The sequence below is a fragment of the Ranitomeya variabilis genome, chromosome 4 (genome assembly GCF_051348905.1).
Source record: "Ranitomeya variabilis isolate aRanVar5 chromosome 4, aRanVar5.hap1, whole genome shotgun sequence".
Taxonomy (NCBI): Eukaryota; Metazoa; Chordata; class Amphibia; order Anura; family Dendrobatidae; genus Ranitomeya; species Ranitomeya variabilis.
The window spans coordinates 761,706,741-761,727,829 of record NC_135235.1 but is presented as its reverse complement, the minus strand read 5'-3'; the positions used below and the strand labels follow the sequence as shown (position 1 = coordinate 761,727,829).

The following is a 21,089-nucleotide window of genomic DNA, read 5'->3' as shown; positions in this document are numbered from 1 at the left end:
GTATAGTTAGTTATTCACCCCACTACTACTCACAGTATGTAACTGATGAAGGCCGTTGTTTGTGACCGAAACGTCTTATTGTTACTGTTCCATCACTTGGAATAAAAACCGCTTGCATACATAAAAGTTGAGTGCCACGTTTCGTTATATATGTCACTAAGGTTTGGGAACCTACCTTGGCACCACTCCATTGAGCTGTGCACACGCCTATTTTGATATTGAGGCTGGGTAATGGAGGCTGGAGCTGAAGACACAGAAGGCTTAATGTTGGAAATTTAAGGGGGCTACTAAGTACCTGGCTAGGAAGGGATGGTTGTGGTCGGCGGGGACGCTATTTGGCAGCAGACGTCACACATTGCCCAGAGACTCCAGTACAAAACCCTAACCATGACGTACAAAGCCATCCACAACCTGTCTCCTCCTTACATCTGTGACCTCATCTCCCGGTACTTTCCTACACGCAACCTCCGATCCTCACAAGATCTCCTTCTCTACTCCCCTCTTATCTCCTCTTCCCACAATCGTATACAAGATTTCTCTCGCGTATCACCCCTACTCTGGAACCCTCTACCACAACACATCAGACTCTCGCCCACCATCGAAACCTTCAAAAAGAATCTGAAGACCCACCTCTTCCGACAAGCCTACAACCTGCAGTAACCACCGATCAACCAACCGCTGCACGATCAGCTCTATCCTCACCTACTGTATTCTCACCCATCCCTTGTAGATTGTGAGCCCTCGCGGGCAGGGTCCTCACTCCTCCTGTACCAGTTATGACTTGTATTGTTCAAGATTATTGTACTTGTTTTTATTATGTATACCCCTCCTCACTTGTAAAGCGCCATGGAATAAATGGCGCTATAACAATAAATAATAATAATAATAATAATAAATATTGCAAGCAAAGTATAGTTGTGGTACACCTACACTCCTAAAAGTTATGCAGAGTGCAAAGCATTCCAAAAATTAAAAGCAGCATCATCTATACACCCCTGAAAGCAACAACTGGACGGTCTCCTTAAAATATTAAGAAAGTGTAGTTGATGTGCTCCTACACTCATGAAGGCTCTGTAAAAAGTGCAAAATCATGAAAAAAATGATAAAGAGGGTAATGCAGTCATCCATAGACCCTTGAAGGCAACAACTGTAGTGTCTCATTCAAGTATTGTGAGCAATATTTAATAATATAATATGATGACTACCCACAGTAGCCCCACACTGTATGATGACCCCCATAGTAGCCCCCACTCTGTATGACTCCCCACAGTAGCCCCCACATTGTATGATGACCCCCACAGTAGCCCCCACACTGTATTATGACTCCCCACAGTAGCCCCCACACTGTACGATGACCCCCACAGTAGCCCCACACTGTGTTATGACTCCGCTCTGCTAATGACCTCAGGTTAGCATCCTCAATAATCAGAACCTCCCACTCCCGTCTCCAAGACTTTACACGTGCGGCGCCGATTCTTTGGAATGCACTACCTAGGTTAATACAATTAATCCCCAATCCCCACAGTTTTAAGCGTGCACTAAAAACTCATTTGTTCAGATTGGCCTACCGCCTCAACGCATTAACCTAATTATCCCTGTGTGGCCTATTAATAAAAAACAACAACATAATCACGTTCCTCCATCATGTTCTCATACACTTTATGCAGTTAATAGCCTCTGTGTCTGTACTGTTACATACTTAGGCAGTTAACTGGTTCATGCAGCTTTACATGAACACCCGAGCCTTACACTATGGCTGGTCCGAACAACGAAAGCAAATGTTACCATCCACCTCTTGTGTCTCCCCTTTTCCTCATAGATTGTAAGCTTGCGAGCAGCAGGGCCCTCATTCCTCCTGGTATCTGTTTTGAACTGTGATTTCTGTTATGCTGTAATGTCTGTTGTCTGTATAAGTCCCCTCTATAAGTTGTAAAGCGCTGCGGAATATGTTGGCGCTATATAAATAAAATTATTATTATTATTATTATTATTACCTTTAACATGTTTGTCTATAATTTTCTTTCTGATCTCCTGAGACAACTCTTTCCTTCGCTTCCTCTGGTCCATGTTGAGTGTGATACACATCATGTCACCAAACAGCACAGTGAGTATCTGTAGCCCTATATACAGGCCACTCACTGATTCCAAGATTGTAGACACCTGTGATGCTAGTTAGTGGACACACCGCGATTTAACATGTCCCTTTGTCACATTATTTTCAGGGATACCATCATTTCTGTTACCTGTTTCATGAGTTCTATTATTATATTTTTAATTCTGTGGAAGCAATGTCTGACTTTCATTTGTTCATTTTCATAGATTTTTTATTTATTATTACTTTTGTCAGATTCAAGTTATTTCTGTGACAATTGTGGGTTTTTCTGTCATTAAACGAGAGGTACCAACAATTTTGACCACATATGTATAGATTATAACCCTCAGTGAATTAATTTATCACTTTATGAGGATTTCGACTATTCTGATTTCTGTCATTTAGTCATATTAGGGCTTCTGCATATGGTGTGTCCAATCTCATCTGGGATCTGTTCCTGCTGTCCAGCTGGAGTAATCTGCTCCCTACTTCAGCCAATTGGAAAGTACCACATCCTACGAAAGCTCAAAGCACATGGCCGGAATCTGCCAGAAACAGCGTTGTTCTCCTCTGGTTCAGTCCTCTGTGTTCAGCTTGCGGCTTGTGTATTTGTTTCCTGCTGTGACCGTGGCCCCTTTACTGACTACTCTTGTGTCTTCTGATTCTGTATTCTGTCCTTCTGGTTCTGACCCAGCTACCTGACTATTCTTCTTGCCATCTAATACCACAGAATAGCAGGTAACACCATGGTCCAAGCCTAGGGGTCTCAGTGTAAGTGCAGATCCATGTAATGGTGTTAAAGGGCGATGAGCAAGGCGATCCTTGGGATATGGAAAGCAGAGAAGATAGTGCCAAGCATGTTCATGGTGGAAATCTTTTGAGCTGCCAGTTGACCATGAACAGTGCTCCCAATACATTGTGTCTGCAAACTATTCCAGCTAGATCTGCAGTCAAACAGCTAAATGGCGCTCCTTCCCTTCTGAACACTGCCGTGTGCCCAGAGAGTAGTGTACAATCGTATGTAGGGTATTGTGAGAAGTGGGAAATAATTTGTAAGATCCATTTGTTTTCTATTATCCTTTGTGAATAATTCCAAAGTTATCACCACATAAAGTGACACACGTCAGATTGTAAAAATGGGGCCTGATTAAGAACACAAAACTGGCTGCGGGAAGAGGATAAATCAGAGTATTCTGGACACTACTGTAATCAGAAACTGACTATAGACAATAACATCTACTGAAATGCTCAAACTGAACAGTCTCCATCAGTAATAAATGAGGAGCTAGTGGTGAAACCTCTCTGGGGGAATTAGAGCACGGAGCTCGGTGACTTCACAATCTAAACTATCGGAAGCTCCAATATTTTCTGTCAGATGAGTTTCAAGAAGAAATATTACACATTTATAGAGAACTGTGTATAATAGTGCAGAGCGGAGATGTCTTACAGGGAACCTGTCAGCAGGATTGTGCTCAGTGACTACAGACACTGTCAGGTCGGTGCCGTTATACTGATTGCACTGATACCTGGTGATGAAATCCGTCTTGTGGTTGTTGCTTAATCTGTATTTGTAGTTTTCAGTTAATGAGATTCTCGTGCTCTGGGGCGGGGCTTTATGTGGTGCTCTGTGGCAGGACTTTATGTGGTGCTCTGATTACATATGCATCTGTATTGGCTTATGACAGGTCGCCGATCCCTCACTACAGGGGCTGACAGCCCCTCTGACTTTGAATCAGAGACTCCGTGGCATGATGTGACATGATCGCCCTCACACCAAGGCCGGCGTCACACTAGGAGTAAGTAAATACGGTCCGTTTTTTACGGCCGTAATACGCGGTGATGCGTCCTCTGCTGGATGAACTCATATGAACTCGAGCGTGGGAAAATATTCTGAAAAGTTCCCACGCTCGAGTTCATATGAGTTCATCCAGCAGAGGGCGCATCACCGCGACTCGAGCTATCTACAGTACATTCCCCTGCATTCCATTTATTCACCAAGTTTTACAGTCAGGAGCACAGCTGCATTAGCAGAGCTCCTGGGTGTAAAATGACTTAACCACTTCAGATGGATTTACAGCTTGGGACAAGACTGTAACGACGGAAGGTATGGAATATTGTTGTTTGCTTTTTTTAACTTTATTTCAGGTCACAAGGGTCTTCAGGTGGATTAAGAGTATAATAAAATATTAAAACACCATTATTAACCATTTCGTACTATTGGATTAATAATGGATAGGTGTCATAATTGACGCCTCTCCATTATAAACCTGGCTTAATGTCACCTTACAATAGCAAGGTGACATTAACCCTTCATTACCCCATATCCCACCTCTACAGGGGAGTGGGAAGAGAGAGGCTAAGTGCCAGAATAGGCGCATCTTGCAGATGTGCCTTTTCTGGGGTGGCTGGGGGCAGATGTTTTTAGCCAGGGGGGCCAATAACCATGGTCCCTCTCTAGGCTATTAATCTGCCCTCAGTCACTGGCTTCACCGCTCTGGCAGAGAAAATTGCGCGGGAGCCCATGCCAATTTTTTCCGGGATTTAACCCTTTAATAGCTAGAGCCCCCAAATTTGACACAAACACACTTCTACATTAGTAAAGAGGAATATGTAATATAATTGTCTAAGGGTTTTTCCGTCTGTCTGTCTGTCTGTCCTGGAAATCCCGCGTCTATGATTGGCCGAGGCCGCCAGGCCTCGACCAATCAGAGACGGGCACAGCATGGTGACGATGATGTCATAAAGGTTGCCTCGACCAATCATCAACGGGCACAGTATCGACGTAGATGTCATAATGGTTGCCATGGCGACGATGATGTCATAAAGGTTACATCGACCAATCAGCGACGGGCACAGTCTGCCGCGAATTCTGGAATCATCATTGTCCATATACTACGGGGACATGCATATTCTAGAATACCCGATGCATTAGAATCGGGCCACAGTCTAGTATGTAATATAAGAAGGGATATGAGATGGTTTCGCAAGTCACACTGCTGGTCCGTGTGTAATCCGTAATTTTCTCGCCCCCATAGACTTTCATTGGCGTATTTTTTGCGCAATAGGCTGACAAACGCAGCATGCTGCAATTTTGTACGTCCCCATAACACACCGTATATTACGAATGCGTAATATACGGCAGATAAGAGCTGCCCCATAGAGAATCATTGGGCCATGTGCAATGCGTATTTTCTGGACGTATTTTCTGCGCTCATACGTCCGTAAAACTCGCTAGTGTGAGGCCGGCCTAATACCAGGGAGTAGGTGGATCTACCAGGTTGTAAGTTCCATATAAAAGGGTTTTCAATGCCCAAAGTCATTTGAACAGTTTTGGGTGGAGGAGAATGTTGTGGTCTAGAGGCAAAATGGTGATCATGGTAATACGGCCGGACTACACCACCGATAAAGCAGCCACAGCCGGTGACTGAGAAGAATCTGTGACTTCTCTGCATTTAGTGGTTACTACTCACCTGGGTAGTCATATGTAGGAATCTCCTCTTTACACCGCTCATCCCCCCTCACATATGTCTCTGTAGTATTAATATGGGTCAGATCTTCACCCTGAAACAAATATTGTAAAAGTCACCGACAGATGGAGAAGTCACATCTATGATCAGCTCTAATCCTGCCATCTCCACCGTTCTCATTACACAAGTATAAAATATATAATACTGGTGGATAAAACAAGACTGAGCACAAGACCTTCACCGGCGTCTACACATCATAGGGGAGATCTCCTGATACCTTCTCTCCATCTACCTGATGGTCCTGAGGAGCATTGGGATCTTCTTGGTTACAGTCCTGTGGAAGAAGAGGACGGGGACATCTCTCTGGTGTTGTCCTCTTACTGGATAGATCTGGAGGAAACACATACAGGGAGTGAATTCATTCTTTACATACAGATAATTATAGGCCGTGTGTATTTAGTCCTGTCTATTACCTGGAGATGTGAGGGGCTGGGGAACCTCCATTATGACGCTCTTGTACAGATCTCTGTGTCCTTCTAAATACTCCCACTCCTCCATGGAGAAATAGACAGCGACATCCTGACACCTTATAGGAACCTGACACATACAATGATACCGTCATCCCCCGATCCCTTCATAGTGTTACTGTATAATGTCCCAGCATTCCCAGCACTGTCACCTCTCCAGTCAGCAGATCAATCATCTTGTAGGTGAGTTCTAGGATCTTCTGGTCATTGATGTCCTCATGTATCAGGGGGTGAGGTGGAGGCCCCGTGATTGGGCTCAGGGGTCTTCCCCATCCCTCAGACACAGGATTCTGACAGCGATCACTAGAGGTCTTCTTCACCACTGTGTAATCCTGGTAATGGAGAGACACATTAATAAATCTCACTACAGACATTTCCAGAGTCCTCACCTCTCCAGTTCTGTCCATCTCTTATTCCCATAGATAAGAATGATGTAATGTGACGTCATCAGAATCTCTCACCTCTCCAGTAAGCCGGAAGAGGATCTCTAGGGTGAGGTGTAATATCCTCTCCGCCATCTTGTCTCTGTCCATATCCATCTTTGATGGGTAAATCAGGAAAATTCTCTTTTGTAGAAGATCTTCATTGAGAGGATCCGATATTGTAGAGACCTGAATGAGAAGATGAGCCGATGTAACATCATAAGAATCCTGTGTAATAATACAATTACTGGAGATAATAAGGGAAACATATGAGGAGATTTATTATTTTACAGTATTTAGTTTCCTTCTTTCCATCTACTAATAAATCCTATATATTTAGGCCACCGACAACGAGCAGTTTCTTCCTCGGAGTCGGCAGCTGAATACGTTCCTCATAGACTCATCTTCCATAACGCTAATTCTCGTCTCATTTACCGACCCTGGAATCGGCATTAGCAATACTGCAGGAGATATTCATTACACGCGACATGAGAAATAACTACTTCATGATGAGGACGACATCTTTATCTTCTACTACGGCTCTAGAAACAGATTTGGCCAGAGTCTGTCACTGACTCCATTCCCACCGGCCGTCTATATGAAGGTTTCACATCTTCCCCGCACTGTAATCTTTTATCACGTTAGATCTCAGCTCTGATTCACACACACAAGTTTGTTTATAGCCTAGGAAGGGGGTAATACCCATGGAGCTTTCCAGGCTAGTAATATCAGCTCACAACTGTATACTTCGCCTTTAGTGGCTATTAAAATGGGGGACCCCCCAAAAAAGTGACGTAGGGTCCCCCTATAATAACCAGCAAAAGTTATGCAGACAGTTGCAGGTTGATATTAATAGCCTAGGAAGGGGCCATGGATAGGTGGCCCTAGGCTAAAAAAATCAGCTATCAGCCACCCAGAAAAGGCACATCCCTAAGATGCACCAATTCTGGCACTTAGCATCTCTCTTCCCACTTGACCTTTAGTGGATATCGCTGAAATTGTGATGATGGGAAGGAGAGGGTGACCAATACCACACCCCACTGAGCCCTGTCAATTCATAGGCATCATAGCAACCGAGTGGGCTACTGTTATGGATGACACACTCCTGCCTATCCAACTATTGTATGGTAAATATCTCATAGATGCTGGGTTCATTAGTATTTGCACCAAGAATGAGGCTAAGTGAGTATTTATTAATTAACTGTCGGTGGTCGGAGGTAGTCAGTGAGGTGGATGGTACCATATTGTGCATGTAGGGGCAGTACTGTGGGAACATTAAAAAGTGGGGGGATGGCAGTACTGTGGGGACATTAAAGTGTGTCTGAGGGGGATGGCAGTCCTGTGGAAACATTATGGTGTGTCTGTGGGAAGCCACTATTGTAGGAACAAAATACTGTGTGTGGTGGGATGATGGTACTGTGGGAACTTTATACTGTGTGTGGGGGTATGGCGGTACTATGAGAAGATTATACTATGTGTGGGGTTATGGCGGTACTATGAGAACATTATACTGTGTGTGGTGGGATGGAGGTAATGTGGGAACTTTATACTGTGTGGGGGGGTATAGCGGTACTGTGAGAACATTATACTGTGTGTGGGGGTATGGCGGTACTATGAGAACATAGTACTGTGTGTGGAGGGATGGAGGTAATGTAGGAACATTATACTGTGTGTAGGGGGGCAAATCACGAGAAAAGGGGACCGAAACACAGAGTACAAAAACCAGGGGAGGGAGGTTTTCTATATAAGTATAGTGAATCAGAATATAAAAATAATAAAACACCACCTTAAGTTTGTACTACTGTGAAAATGGACCTTGATAAAAATTGGACTATCAGGAAAAAAACACCATAGAAACACAAGAACAAAAGCCGACTAAAAGTCCAAAGTACAGAAAGTATAAATGTATTTTTTATTGGTATACCAGGTTAAAAATAATGTAGAATCGGGGGCGTGGCTGGCAGCTGAAGAGACAGGACGTGTTCTCCCTGAGCTCCGTGGATGGTGGCTGCAATACAAGCAATTCACAGCCTTTCGGTGCCCATCCACACCAATACCAAGCATTATCCATCAGCTCAAGAGCCCCTGTGCCAGTTTTTGATCATCCAGGGCACAAACTATAACTCTGAGCCTAGAGATGGACTGGGGCCTGTAGGAGAACCCGAAGCCTCATGGACGTGGTTCCCGCCTTTTGATTAAAGCATCTCCCCTGTCTATCCCTGTCCCTGCCACACTGAATTGAAAATAGCGGAGAGGGGGCCGGCAGGGACCTTATGCCCTTCAGCGGCACACCTTGAATCCCGGGAGATTCCTCCGGACTAGATCAGGGGACGTGGAGGAGGGACGACAGCGGCACCTGAACCGACTGCGGCTCTCCCAGCAGCGCTCCTGTCCTGCCGTTACCAGCGGCGGACCTTATAGCTGAGGCGCTCCTGGTACGAGGTCGACACTTCACGGGGGACCCTGCAGCACTTAACGGCAGGGAGAGGACGTGGAGGAGGGACGGCAGCGGCGCCTGAACCGACCGCGGCTCTCCCAGCAGCGCTCCTGTCCTGCTGATACCAGCGGCGGACCTTATAGCTGAGGCGCTCCTGATACGAGGTTGGCGCTTTACGGGGGACCCTGCAGCGCTTACCGGCAGGTGAGTGTTCCGGAGCTGCCCGTGTCTTACGTGGACTCTCCTCTTGCCGCGCTGTCTGAGGCCGGGCCCCTGCCTGTGTCCGTTGCCTGGGGGAAGGTCGCAGAGGGAGAATCAGCGGGCTAGGTGGAGGAGCTGGAAGCGAGGTGAAAGCATCGCTGGCAGTTACCTGACCATCATCTCTCTGCCTGGCCTGGACCGAGGCTCACGGACATAGTCCCTTCATACTCTTTGAGGAACTGAGGTGGGTGCCAAAGTACCCAGCAAATTTCTAAACCTAAGGCCGGCGGAGGGCTCTGGGAGAGACGTGTATTTTGCTTAAGGCTTGTTTCCCTCCCTACTGTCTCCTGCTGCCACTGACAACGCTGTCCTCCCTGCAGCCCTTCCAGCTATTACTAAATCAATCTCAAAGATACAGCATAATAGTGCAACAGGACCATATATATAACCGCCTGCTCGCTGTTCGCACATAGGTTTCCTGGGTGAATGTGAGATTGCACAAGAAGTACTTGTTCACAGCATGTTGAATACCCATCCACTCACCAAAACTCTGCTTAAGTCAGGCTTGAGACCCCGGATTTAACCTGCAGGAGACTGAGTTTACACCAGTGTGGTGGTAGTGAATAATTACATGCACCAACACTGACATCTAATGGTCACACAGGGAATCTGTAATTGATATCTAACTAAGACCACCCAGGAACTTGTAGGCATCTATACCTGCGAACGCATCACTTCACTATTAGTTGGGCTCCACCACTAATTCTTTGGTGCTATGGGTTAATGGAATACTAGATTTCTGAAATGGAAAACTAACCTCTCTGTCTTACGGGCTGGGAGAGATTATTGAAGCAACTTAATAAGAGTCACTCCGAAGCCTACTCAACTAGTCATGGGGAAAACCGGGGTTAAATTCTTAAGAGGAGCCGCAAAATCCTCAAAATCAATAACTCAAGCTGATGTTGATAAATTCCTAAAAAAGCAATCTGACATCTCTGAGATTATTAAATCCCCAAGACATATAGACTCTCAAATAGAAGAAGACTCAGAAATTGAAAGTGATTCGGATCTGGGGGGAAGACAACCGTGTGACCCGTTCATTTATAAAAAGAATACTCTCGAAGGGGTTAGAACCAATAGGAAAAGAACTAGCCGAAATAAAACAGGACCTCTCACAACAAGGCCACAGATTAGAAATAGTCGAGAACACTCAGACATCAATATCACAACATACCAATATCCTACTAAACTGTCTCAAAGAACACGAATCACAGATCCAAACGATTCAATCTACACTGGAGGACCACGAAAATCGTGAACGCAGAAATAATGTCCGCATTAAAGGGCTTCCAGAATCAGTGGCATTTGAAGCCTTACCCAAGGCCGCAACAGAGATCTTCGGTAAAATCCTAACACCCGAAGACCCCAAAGAAATAGAACTTGTCAGAGTGCACAGAGCACTCCGCCCGAGACCTAAACAAGGAGATCCCCCTCGGGATGTCATATGCAGATTTCTCGACTACCGAATTAAAGATCTTGTTCTTCGCCGAGCCCGTGAATCACAGGACATTTCATATGAAGACTCACAAATAGGACTTTTCCAAGACTTATCGGCTACAACGCTGAGAAAGCGAAGGATTTTGAAACCCTTCACAGAAGCCCTGACAACAAAGGGTCATCGCTATCGCTGGCTATTTCCCTTTGGAATCTTTATCACGGCAGGAGATAAGAAACTCCAAGCTAGAACATCTATGGAGATCAAAGAAATTTGCAGGGTTCTAAACATCACCTTAGATACTTATCCAGATTTGGAGACTTTCCACTCAGCTGCACAACAACTGTTCCCAATTCCTACGCCGTGGCACCTTGCAGGGACTCCCAAATCTCAGAGACAGAAAAGAAAATCAACCAAAACACCACCTCCAAAAGGAGACACTGAAGTTACTTGATCTGCTGGAGATAGCTTTAACTTGGAATACTATATCCTCCTCTCTGATTTGAGCTTAAATTGTTGCTGAACTATTGTTCCCGACTCTACCCAATCCTTCCCCCCCCTTACCCTTCCTATACCACCCCCAACTTTACCCCTTCCCCTCCCTCATCTCCCTTTCTACCCTCCCACTCTATACCCAACTTCTCTCCTTCCCCCCCTTCTCTTCCTCTCTCCCTTTCTCCCTTTCACCACATCCAAACCTTACCTCTACCCACCCCTCCCTCCGCAACCCTCCACCCTGCCCCCATCCCACCCTAACCCTACCCTATTACCCTAATTTACCCCTATACCCCGGTACGAATGTTAACTTTCAATTACTAGGCTTCGGACTAATTACTATTCTCTCCCACCAGAAGCCTGTGAGACAGCTGTGTTATCTGTCTAAATATGTTAGTTAAGAACCTTCTTGTGTTTGCATTTATAACTAATGTATTGTCTGTTAATTCTTTTAGGTTTTGCTCTCTCTCTATTTCTCTCTCCTTCCCTCTCTGCTTTTTCTTTCCCTCCTTATTTCCTGACCTCTTAACCAATTCACTAGAGCACCCGCATCACCAGATGATGATTACCCTACAGACGCTTGACTCCACTGAATATCATGGGCGCGGCAACTCAAGATAAGGTATTTACCTTTGCTTCCCTAAATGCAAATTGCTTAAACTCACCGATCACCAGACGACATACATTAAGCTACCTTAAAAAACAAAAAGCGGACGTGTTGCTAATTCAAGAAACACATTTCAAACCTGACAAACTTCCCAACTTTGAACACTCTCAGTATGATACATGGTTCCATGCTACTACAACACAGACCGGTTCAAGAGGTACTTCGATAGCGATAGCAAAGGGAATACCTTTTCAACCCCATAATTTGATAACAGATCCCAATGGTAGATACGTGTTGGTAAAGGGATTACTGGCTGGAAACCTAGTCACTATCTGTAGCTTATACGCTCCCAACAGAAAAACCCTAAAATGGTTCATGTCACTCTTAAAGAAAATTGAGGATTTCCGAGAAGGTTCCCTTATCATTGGAGGAGACCTGAATGTAGCATTGGAACCTCTAATTGATACAACAACAAAAAAGAGCTCGTTCCCTATGAAAGAATTAATCAAGATAAAAGCAAAACTTGGGTCTATGCAGGTAATAGACATCTGGAGATATTTACACCCGTCGGATCTAGACTATACCTTTTACTCCCATCCGCACAAATCATACCATCGGCTTGATTATATTTTCATACCCAGACAACTTCTACCCAACGCATTAAAAGCCAACATAATTCCCAATGTCCATTCGGATCACTCCATAGTACTGCTTCAAACAACACTAGCCAAACCCTTCTCTCTTAATAGATCATGGCAACTTAATGAATCCATTCTGAACTCTCCGGAACTCAAAACACGCATTGAAAAAAAACTTAATCAATATTTTGAACAAAACGATACTGGAGAGATATCTGCCTCAATGATATGGGAAGCCCATAAATCGGTGATCAGAGGGGAATTAATCTCAATCTCCTCGTATATCAATAAACAGAGACAAAAGGAGTTACACACTTTATATGAGGAGATCTATAATCTGGAAACTCGACACAAAAAACAGGTAGAACAACTCTTGAAGGAATTAACCAAGAAAAGGCAAAGGTTAAAAGATATTTTAAATTCAAAATCTGTAAAATGGTACTCTTCGTGGCGAACCAAAATGTTTGTACACGGTGACAAAGCAACAAAACTCATGTTATCGAAGCTCAGACAACGACAAGCGCACACTTATATACACTCTATCAAATCCTCAAATGGACATAGTACTCAAAATTATAAACAAATAGAGTCTGAGTTTCTAAATTACTATAAACATCTCTATAATCTCCGCCCAAAAGAGTCCAATCCCGAAAAATCCGAACGGAAATGCGCTATTAAGACCTTCCTAGCATGCCTGAATTTACCCCAACTAACAACTCCTCAAAACAACTATTAACTAAACCATTTCAGATAGGGGAACTCCAGTCCACCCTGTCCAGATCTCCTGCAGGGAAAGCCCCCGGTCCTGATGGTCTACCAACAATATATTATAAGTCCTTTCCTCTTGTGCTCCTTCCTCGCCTCTTAAAAATGTGCAATTCAGTATTAAAAGGAGATCATTTCCCTACACAAGCATTAGAAGCTAAAATATCACTAATTCACAAAGAGGGCAAAGACCTTGTTAAATGTAGACCTGAAATTATTTGCTAGTATGATAGCAAGGAGAGTAGCTATGTTTCTACCAGAATTGATCACGACAGATCAGACGGGTTTTGCCGCGGGCAGGGAGGGAAAGGACAATGCTTATAAGATACTACATCTGATACACTATGTTAAGAAAAGAAAACTACCCCTAGTTTTACTTGGGACTGATGCGGAGAGAGCCTTTGACAGGGTGGACTGGACATACCTAGAAGAGACCCTAGTTGGCTTTGGTTTTCCTCAACAACTAATTGAATCAATAATGGAAATGTATAGAAATCCCAGAGCCCGAATTAGGATTAATGGCTCACTGACTGACGCATTTACAATCCAAAATGGCACACGACAGGGTTGACCCTTGTCACCGATTCTTTTTGTGCTGGCGATGGAACCCCTACTGAGAGCAATACAGCAGAACAAAGAAATTGATGGCATTAAAATAGGTAACGCTCATTACAAAACAGCGGCCTTTGCCGATGATCTTCTTATACTAATGACGAGTCCACTCAAAAGCCTCCCTGCCTTGGCGAAGGTTTTAGAGGAGTATAGTTCCCTTACTAACTTTAAAGTAAACTTATCAAAATCCGAAGCATTAGATCTTAATGTCCCCCCACATGCACTGACTAAGCTAAAGAAATTATATCCCTACTCATGGCCTAAACAATTCATCACATATCTTGGAATTAAAATATGTAGGAACCATAAAAAATTATTTGCTCTTAATTTCTACCCTTTACTCGATAAGGTGAAGTCTACCATCCAATCCTGGAGAGACCAATACTTATCATGGACAGGAAGGAAAAATCTCCTCAAAAGTCTAATACTGCCTAAATTCATTTATTTGTTTCAAATGCTACCTATATATATCCCAGACTCCTACCTAGCTAAAGTTAATTCTTTATTTCTCCATTATATGTGGAAAAATATTAAACCGCGAATTGGCTACCACATGCTAACGCTTCCCAGATCCAGTGGTGGTATGGGTGCTCCAGACGTAAAAAAATATTATTATGCCGCAGTATTAACACGCGCAGTTGATCTAATTCGAGGCACTCAGAACAAACAGTGGCTGGCGGTGGAGGAGGGACTCTCTCCTCTACCCATCAGACCACTTCTGCTATCTTATGCTAAGGAGCACCCACCCCCTAAGTCTTGCAATCCGCTTACCCATTCACTTATTAGAATCTGGGCCAAAACTCACAACATTCTTCTTCCTCCTTCATCCTCCTTGCTTACACTTGCGTCTTACATCTTACATCTTACCACACACACTCACGACATCAACAAAAAGAGAGGGACAAGGTCAGCAGAGGTTTGACATACCTATAGATCGATTGATGCTAGATGGTGCACTCATCTCATTGTTAGACATTAGAAAACTCCCGGGACTAACAAATTTCAATTTTATACAATACTCTTCTCTCAAAAAATTATTGAGGCAACGGCATTATAATCCAGACTCCACTCAAAATCTTACTCCTTTTGAAACCCTCTGCGTTAAAGCAACTAGACCCTCAAAAATACTCTCCACAATATATCATTCACTCTTAACTGAAAATCTCTGCTTAAAAAGAGCTTACATAACAAAATGGGAGCAGGACCTGGGCTGTTCGCTTTCCAGGGCTCAAGTGCAACACATTTATAACCACTCACACGGTCCTACAAAGTGTGTTAGGACTCAAGAAAACTCTTACAAAATAATATCAAGGTGGTATATATCTCAGGCGCAAATTGGGACCTGGAGGGCGGATACCCCAACCTTGTGTTGGAGATGTGAGAAAGGGGTCGGAGACTATTTGCACTTATGGTGGTCATGCCCAACTATAAAAACTTTTTGGTCACTGGTCGAGAAGACCATTCAAGTAATTACGAAGAAGTCGCTGAAGCTGACTCCCGAAATTGCACTTTTAAATCTCCCTATGAGCTCTGAATACACCTGCTTTTCCACTCTTGTCGGCAATATCATGGCCGCTGCTAAACTCCTGATCCCGGTATATTGGAAGTCGCCGAATGTACCCTCACACTCTCAGTTATTAGAGAAAATAGATCAACTCTTTTGCATGGCCGAACTGGTTGCTTCAGTTAATCACTCATGGGCAAAATTTGCTGAACAATGGCGTCCATGGACTCTATATAGAGCTCACAAATACCGTATACTAAATCTGAAGATGCACATTGAAGACCATACGTGGTCTCTGCAGGGCGCTCTCCCCCTCCCTCCCTTCCCTTTCTAAATCATCTTCTCTTCCTTTTCTGACCGCTAACCCTCCCCCACTTACTATATTTTCTACTTTTCTATTTTTAATTCGCTCTCAAAATGTCTTTTTTTCCTGTTTGAAACTAAGATGAGTTATAACCAGGGTCTTAACCCAAAACCAGATATCCCCTGTCGAGATTTATTGACTTACGACGATAGTGATCACTCCGTAGTGATTATTAGTGTTGCAATGATTTGCCGTTATCATCCATAATGACTCTAGTTTTATATACATGATTTATACTTGATCACTCGTCTATACAACCTGTCTTTTGATCATATCTTGTTATGTCTCGACAATCAGTTACTGTATGTTTAAACATGTTAAAACCAATAAAAGATTTTTGAAAAAAAAAAAAAAATGAAAATTGAAAATGTGCCATTTGAATAACCAATAATAATAATAAAAATAAATAAATGTAGAATCAAAAAATTACATAAAATGATAAATACAATGCAGATCTGTATTCTACAAAAAAAAAGGGGGCGCACTACACAAGAATGGGGAAATATGGGGAAATATCTCAGGGTGCAACTAGGCAAAAATATAAAAAAAAAATGTGTCAACAAAAAATATGTAGTGCACAATAACAAAATATATAAGTGCACAATTACAAAATCAAAGTGTTATATATAGTGAGCATGATAAACATACATATTTTTTTGCATATAAAATAGTAAAGTGCAAGAGAGTGCAAAGATTCACAATTGTGTGTCAACGTGTCCACTGTAAACACAATACTCTGAATAAAATAATAATAAGTATAAAAGCGAAAGTTACACCAGCAGCTGTCAGTGTACCCATCGAGTGACCAGGATTGAACATCAGGGATCAGTAAATGAAATACAAGAGTGGTAATATCAGGTAACTTACAAAGTAGTAAGATCTGTTCCTGGTCTCCTGGATGGGCGCCCTCCCCAACGCACGTTTCGGCACGCTGCCTTCGCATGGTATTTCATTTACTGATCCCTGATGTTCAATCCTGGTCACTCAATACACTGACAGCTGCTGGTGTAACTTTTGCATTTGCACTTTATTATTATTTTATTCAGAGTATTGTGTTTACAGTGGACACGTTGACACACAATTGTGAATCTTTGCACTCTCTTGCACTTTACTATTTTATATGCAAAAAAATGTTATGTATGTTTATCATACGCACTATATATACAGTAACACTTTGGTTTTGTAATTGTGCACTACATATTTTTTTGCTGTGACACATTTTTGATATTTTTGCCTAGCTGCACCCTGAGATATTTCCCCATCTATCTACTATATAATTGTCTAAGGGTCACGTACGTCTGTCCTCCTGTCTGTCACGGACTCTGTCTGTCATGGAAATCCAAGTCGCTGATTGGTCGTGGCAAAACGCCCACGACCATTGCCACGACCAATCAGCGACGTCCATAGTCTGGCAGCGAAATGGCCGCTGCTTTACTGCCCTGCAGTCAGCGCTGAGCCCTCACACAGGGTTAATGCCAGCGTTAACGGTCCGTGGTGTAACGCACTCCGTTAACGCAGCTATTAACCCTGTGTGATCAACTTTTTACTATTGATGCTACGTATGCAGCATCAATAGTAAAAAGCTCTAATGCTACAAATAATAGTAATAAAAAAAGGTTATTCTTACCATCCGACGTCGTGCGCTGTCCTCGGCAGTGCAAGCGGCAGGTTCCGTTGCCAAGGATACTATGCGAGAAGGACCTGCCATGACGTCACGGTCATGTGACCGCGACATCATCACAGGTCCTGCGATCATACCAACCCTAGGACCGGAAGCTGCTGCGTGCACCGCACACCGGCGCCAGGACTTCACGGGGCCTTCGGAAGGTAAGTATATGTTTATTTTTTATTTTAAGTCTTTTCTAACCACGCATATAGTGCCCACATTGCTATATACTACGTGGGCTGTGTTACATACTGCGTGGGCTCTATTATATACTACATCTCTGTGCTATATACTATGTAGCTGGGCAATATACAACGTGACTGTGCAATATACTACGTGGGCTGTGCAATATACTACGTGGCTCTGTTATATACTAAGTGGCTCTGCTATATACTACGTGTCTGTGCAATACACTACGTGGCTATGTTATATACTACGTAGCTATGCTATACACTACGTCAGTTGTGTTATATACTATGTCACTGTGCAATATAGTACGTAGCCTGTGCTATATACTACCTACATATTCTGGAATACCCGATACGTTAGAATCAGGCCACCATATAGTTTTACATATTCTTGTGTAGGATGCCCCCTTTTCCTCGTAGAATACAGATGTGCATTGTATTTATCATTTTATGTAATTTTTTGATTCTATATTAGTTTTAACCTGGTATACCAATAAAAAAAAAAAAATTATACTTTCTGTAATTTGGACTTTTAGTTAGCTTTTGTTCTTGTTTCTATGTGTGTGTGTGGGGGGTATAGAGGTACTATAGGAACATTATACTGTGTGGGGGGTATAGCGGTACTGTGAGAACATTATACTATGTGGGGGTATGGCGGTACTATGAGAACATTGTACTGTGTGTGGGGGTATGGCGGTACTATGAGAAGATTATACTGTGTGTGGGGGTATGGAGGTACTGTAGGAACATTATACTGTGTGGGGGTATGGCGGTACTATGAGAATATTATACTGTGTGTGGGGGTATGGCGGTACTATGAGAACATTATACTGTGTGTGGAGGTATGGCGGTACTATGAGAACGTTATACTGTGTGGGTGGGTAAGGCGGTACTATGAGAAGATTATACTGTGTGTGGGGGTATGGCGGTCCTATGAGAACATTATACTGTGTGGGGGTATGGCGGTACTGTGAGAACATTATACTGTGTGGGGGTATGGCGGTACTATGAGTACATTATACTGTGTGGGGGTATGGCGGTACTGTGAGAACATTATACTGTGTGGGGGTATGGCGGTACTATGAGTACATTATACTGTGTGGGGGTATGGCGGTACTGTGAGAATATTATACTGTGTGGGGGTATGGCGGTACTATGAGAACATTATACTGTGTGGGGGTATGGCGGTACTATGAGAACATTATACTGTGTGGGGGGGTATGGCGGTACTATGAGATTATACTGTGTGTGGGTGTATGGCGGTACTATGAGAACATTATACTGTGTGGTAGGATGGAGGTACTGTAGGAACATTATACTGTGTGTGTGGGGGTATGGCGGTACTATGAGAAGATTATACTGTGTGTGGGGGTATGGAGGTACTGTAGGAACATTATACTGTGTGGGGGTATGGCGGTACTATGAGTACATTATACTGTGTGTGGAGGTATGGCGGTACTATGAGAACGTTATACTGTGTGTGGGGGTATGGCGGTCCTATGAGAACATTATACTGTGTGGGGGTATGGCGGTACTGTGAGAACATTATACTGTGTGGGGGTATGGCGGTACTATGAGAACATTATACTGTGTGGGGGTATGGCGGTACTGTGAGAACATTATACTGTGTGGGGGTATGGCGGTACTATGAGAACATTATACTGTGTGGGGGGGCATATCGGTACTATGAGATTATACTGTTTGTGGGGGTATGGCGGTACTATGAGAACATTATACTGTGTGTGGTAGGATGGAGGTACTGTAGGAACATTATACTGTGTGTGGGGGTATGGCGGTACTATGAGAAGATTATACTGTGTGTGGGGGTATGGCGGTACTATGAGAACATTATACTGTGTGTGGGTATGTCGGTACTGTAGGAACATTATACTGTGAGTGGGGGTATGTCGGTACTATAAGAAGATTATACTGTGTGTAGTGGAATGGCGGTACTGTAGGAACATTATACTGTGTGTGGGGGTATGGCGGTACTATGAGAACATTATACTGTGTGTGAGGGTATGGTGGTACTATGAGAACATTATACTGTGTGTGGGGGTATGGCGGTACTATGAGAAGATTATACTGTGTGTGGGGGGATGGCAGTACTATGAAAACATTATACTGTGTGTGGGGGGATGGCGGTACTATGAGAACATTATACTGTGTGGGGGGTATGGCGGTACTATGAAAACATTATACTGTGTGTGGGGGTATGGCGGTACTATGAGAACATTATACTGTGTGGGGGGGTATGGCGGTACTATGAGAACATTATACTGTGTGGGGGTATGGCGGTACTATGAGAACATTATACTGTGTGGGGGTATGGCGGTACTATGAGAACATTATACTGTGTGGGGGTATGGCGGTACTATGAGAACATTATACTGTGTGTGGGGGTATGGCGGTACTATGAAATACCTTTTTTACGAGAGATGCCAGTACTGTGGAAACCAGGGGCGTAACTACCGCGGTCGCAGCGGTCGCCATTGCGACCGGGCCCCGCAGGTCAGGGGCCCCGGGCCGGCAGGTCTGAGCAGGGCCAGGCTGGCCATCGGGCACTTCTGGCAAATGCCAGAAGAGCCGATGCCAGTAGTGGGCCGCTGCACTGTTCCTCCCCCGGAACCCCCCCCAGTGCCGCCGCCGCCGCATTTAACTATACCGGCGTCTATGACACCGGGATAGTTCAATGCAATGATGGGAGGAGAGAGCGTCACCTGACGCTTCCTCTCCCATCATTCCCCGCTCTGCCTCTGACAGTACACTGCGGGTGCGCGATGACGTCATATCATCGCGCACCTGCAGTGTCCTGGGCAGACTGCAGCCGCCAGGAGCAGCGCGGGCAAAAGGAAAGGTGAGGAGAGTTTTTTTTTTTTTCTTTTTAACCGGACTGTGGGGCCATTATCGGGGGGGGGGGGGGGGATGAGATGAGATGTGGGCTTTGCTCTATATATCCCTGTGCGGGCTCTGCTGTATATACCCCTGTGGGGGCTTTGCTCTATATATCCCTGTGCGGGCTCTGCTGTATATACCCCTGTGGGGGCTGTGCTGTATATATCCCTGTGCGGGCTCTGCTGTATATATCCCTGTGCGGGCTCTGCTGTATATACCACTGTGCGGGCTCTGCTGTATATACCACTGTGCGGGCTCTGCTGTATATACCACTGTGCGGGCTCTGCTGTATATACCACTGTGCGGGCTCTGCTGTATATAACACTGTGCGGGCTGTGCTCTATATACCACTGTGCGGGCTCTGCTGTATATAACACTGTGCGGGCTGTGCTGTATATACCACTGTGCGGGCTCTGCTGTATATAACACTGTGCGGGCTGTGCTCTATATACCACTGTGCGGGCTCTGCTGTATATAACACTGTGCGGGCTGTGCTGTATATACCACTGTGCGGGCTGTGCTCTATATACCACTGTGCGGGCTCTGCTGTATATACCACTGTGCGGGCTGTGCTCTATATACCACTGTGCGGGCTGTGCTCTATATACCACTGTGCGGGCTGTGCTCTATATACCACTGCGGGCTGTGCTCTATATACCACTGTGCGGGCTGTGCTGTATATACCACTGTGCGGGCTCTGCTGTATATACCACT

General features: G+C 44.3%; 1 protein-coding gene across 1 annotated transcript in view; it reads right to left on the bottom strand.

The window, feature by feature from the left end:
- Positions 1–21,089, bottom strand: part of LOC143768282 (uncharacterized) — a 108,729-nt gene that overhangs the window by 12,630 nt on the left and 75,010 nt on the right. Inside the window, exons 4-6 of the mRNA XM_077256976.1 lie at positions 6,033–6,156; positions 5,852–5,949; positions 5,563–5,653 (exon numbers count right to left, since the gene is read on the bottom strand). Of these exons, the coding sequence (XP_077113091.1) occupies positions 5,563–5,653; positions 5,852–5,949; positions 6,033–6,156 (313 nt within the window). The remainder of the gene's footprint in view (positions 1–5,562; positions 5,654–5,851; positions 5,950–6,032; positions 6,157–21,089) is intronic.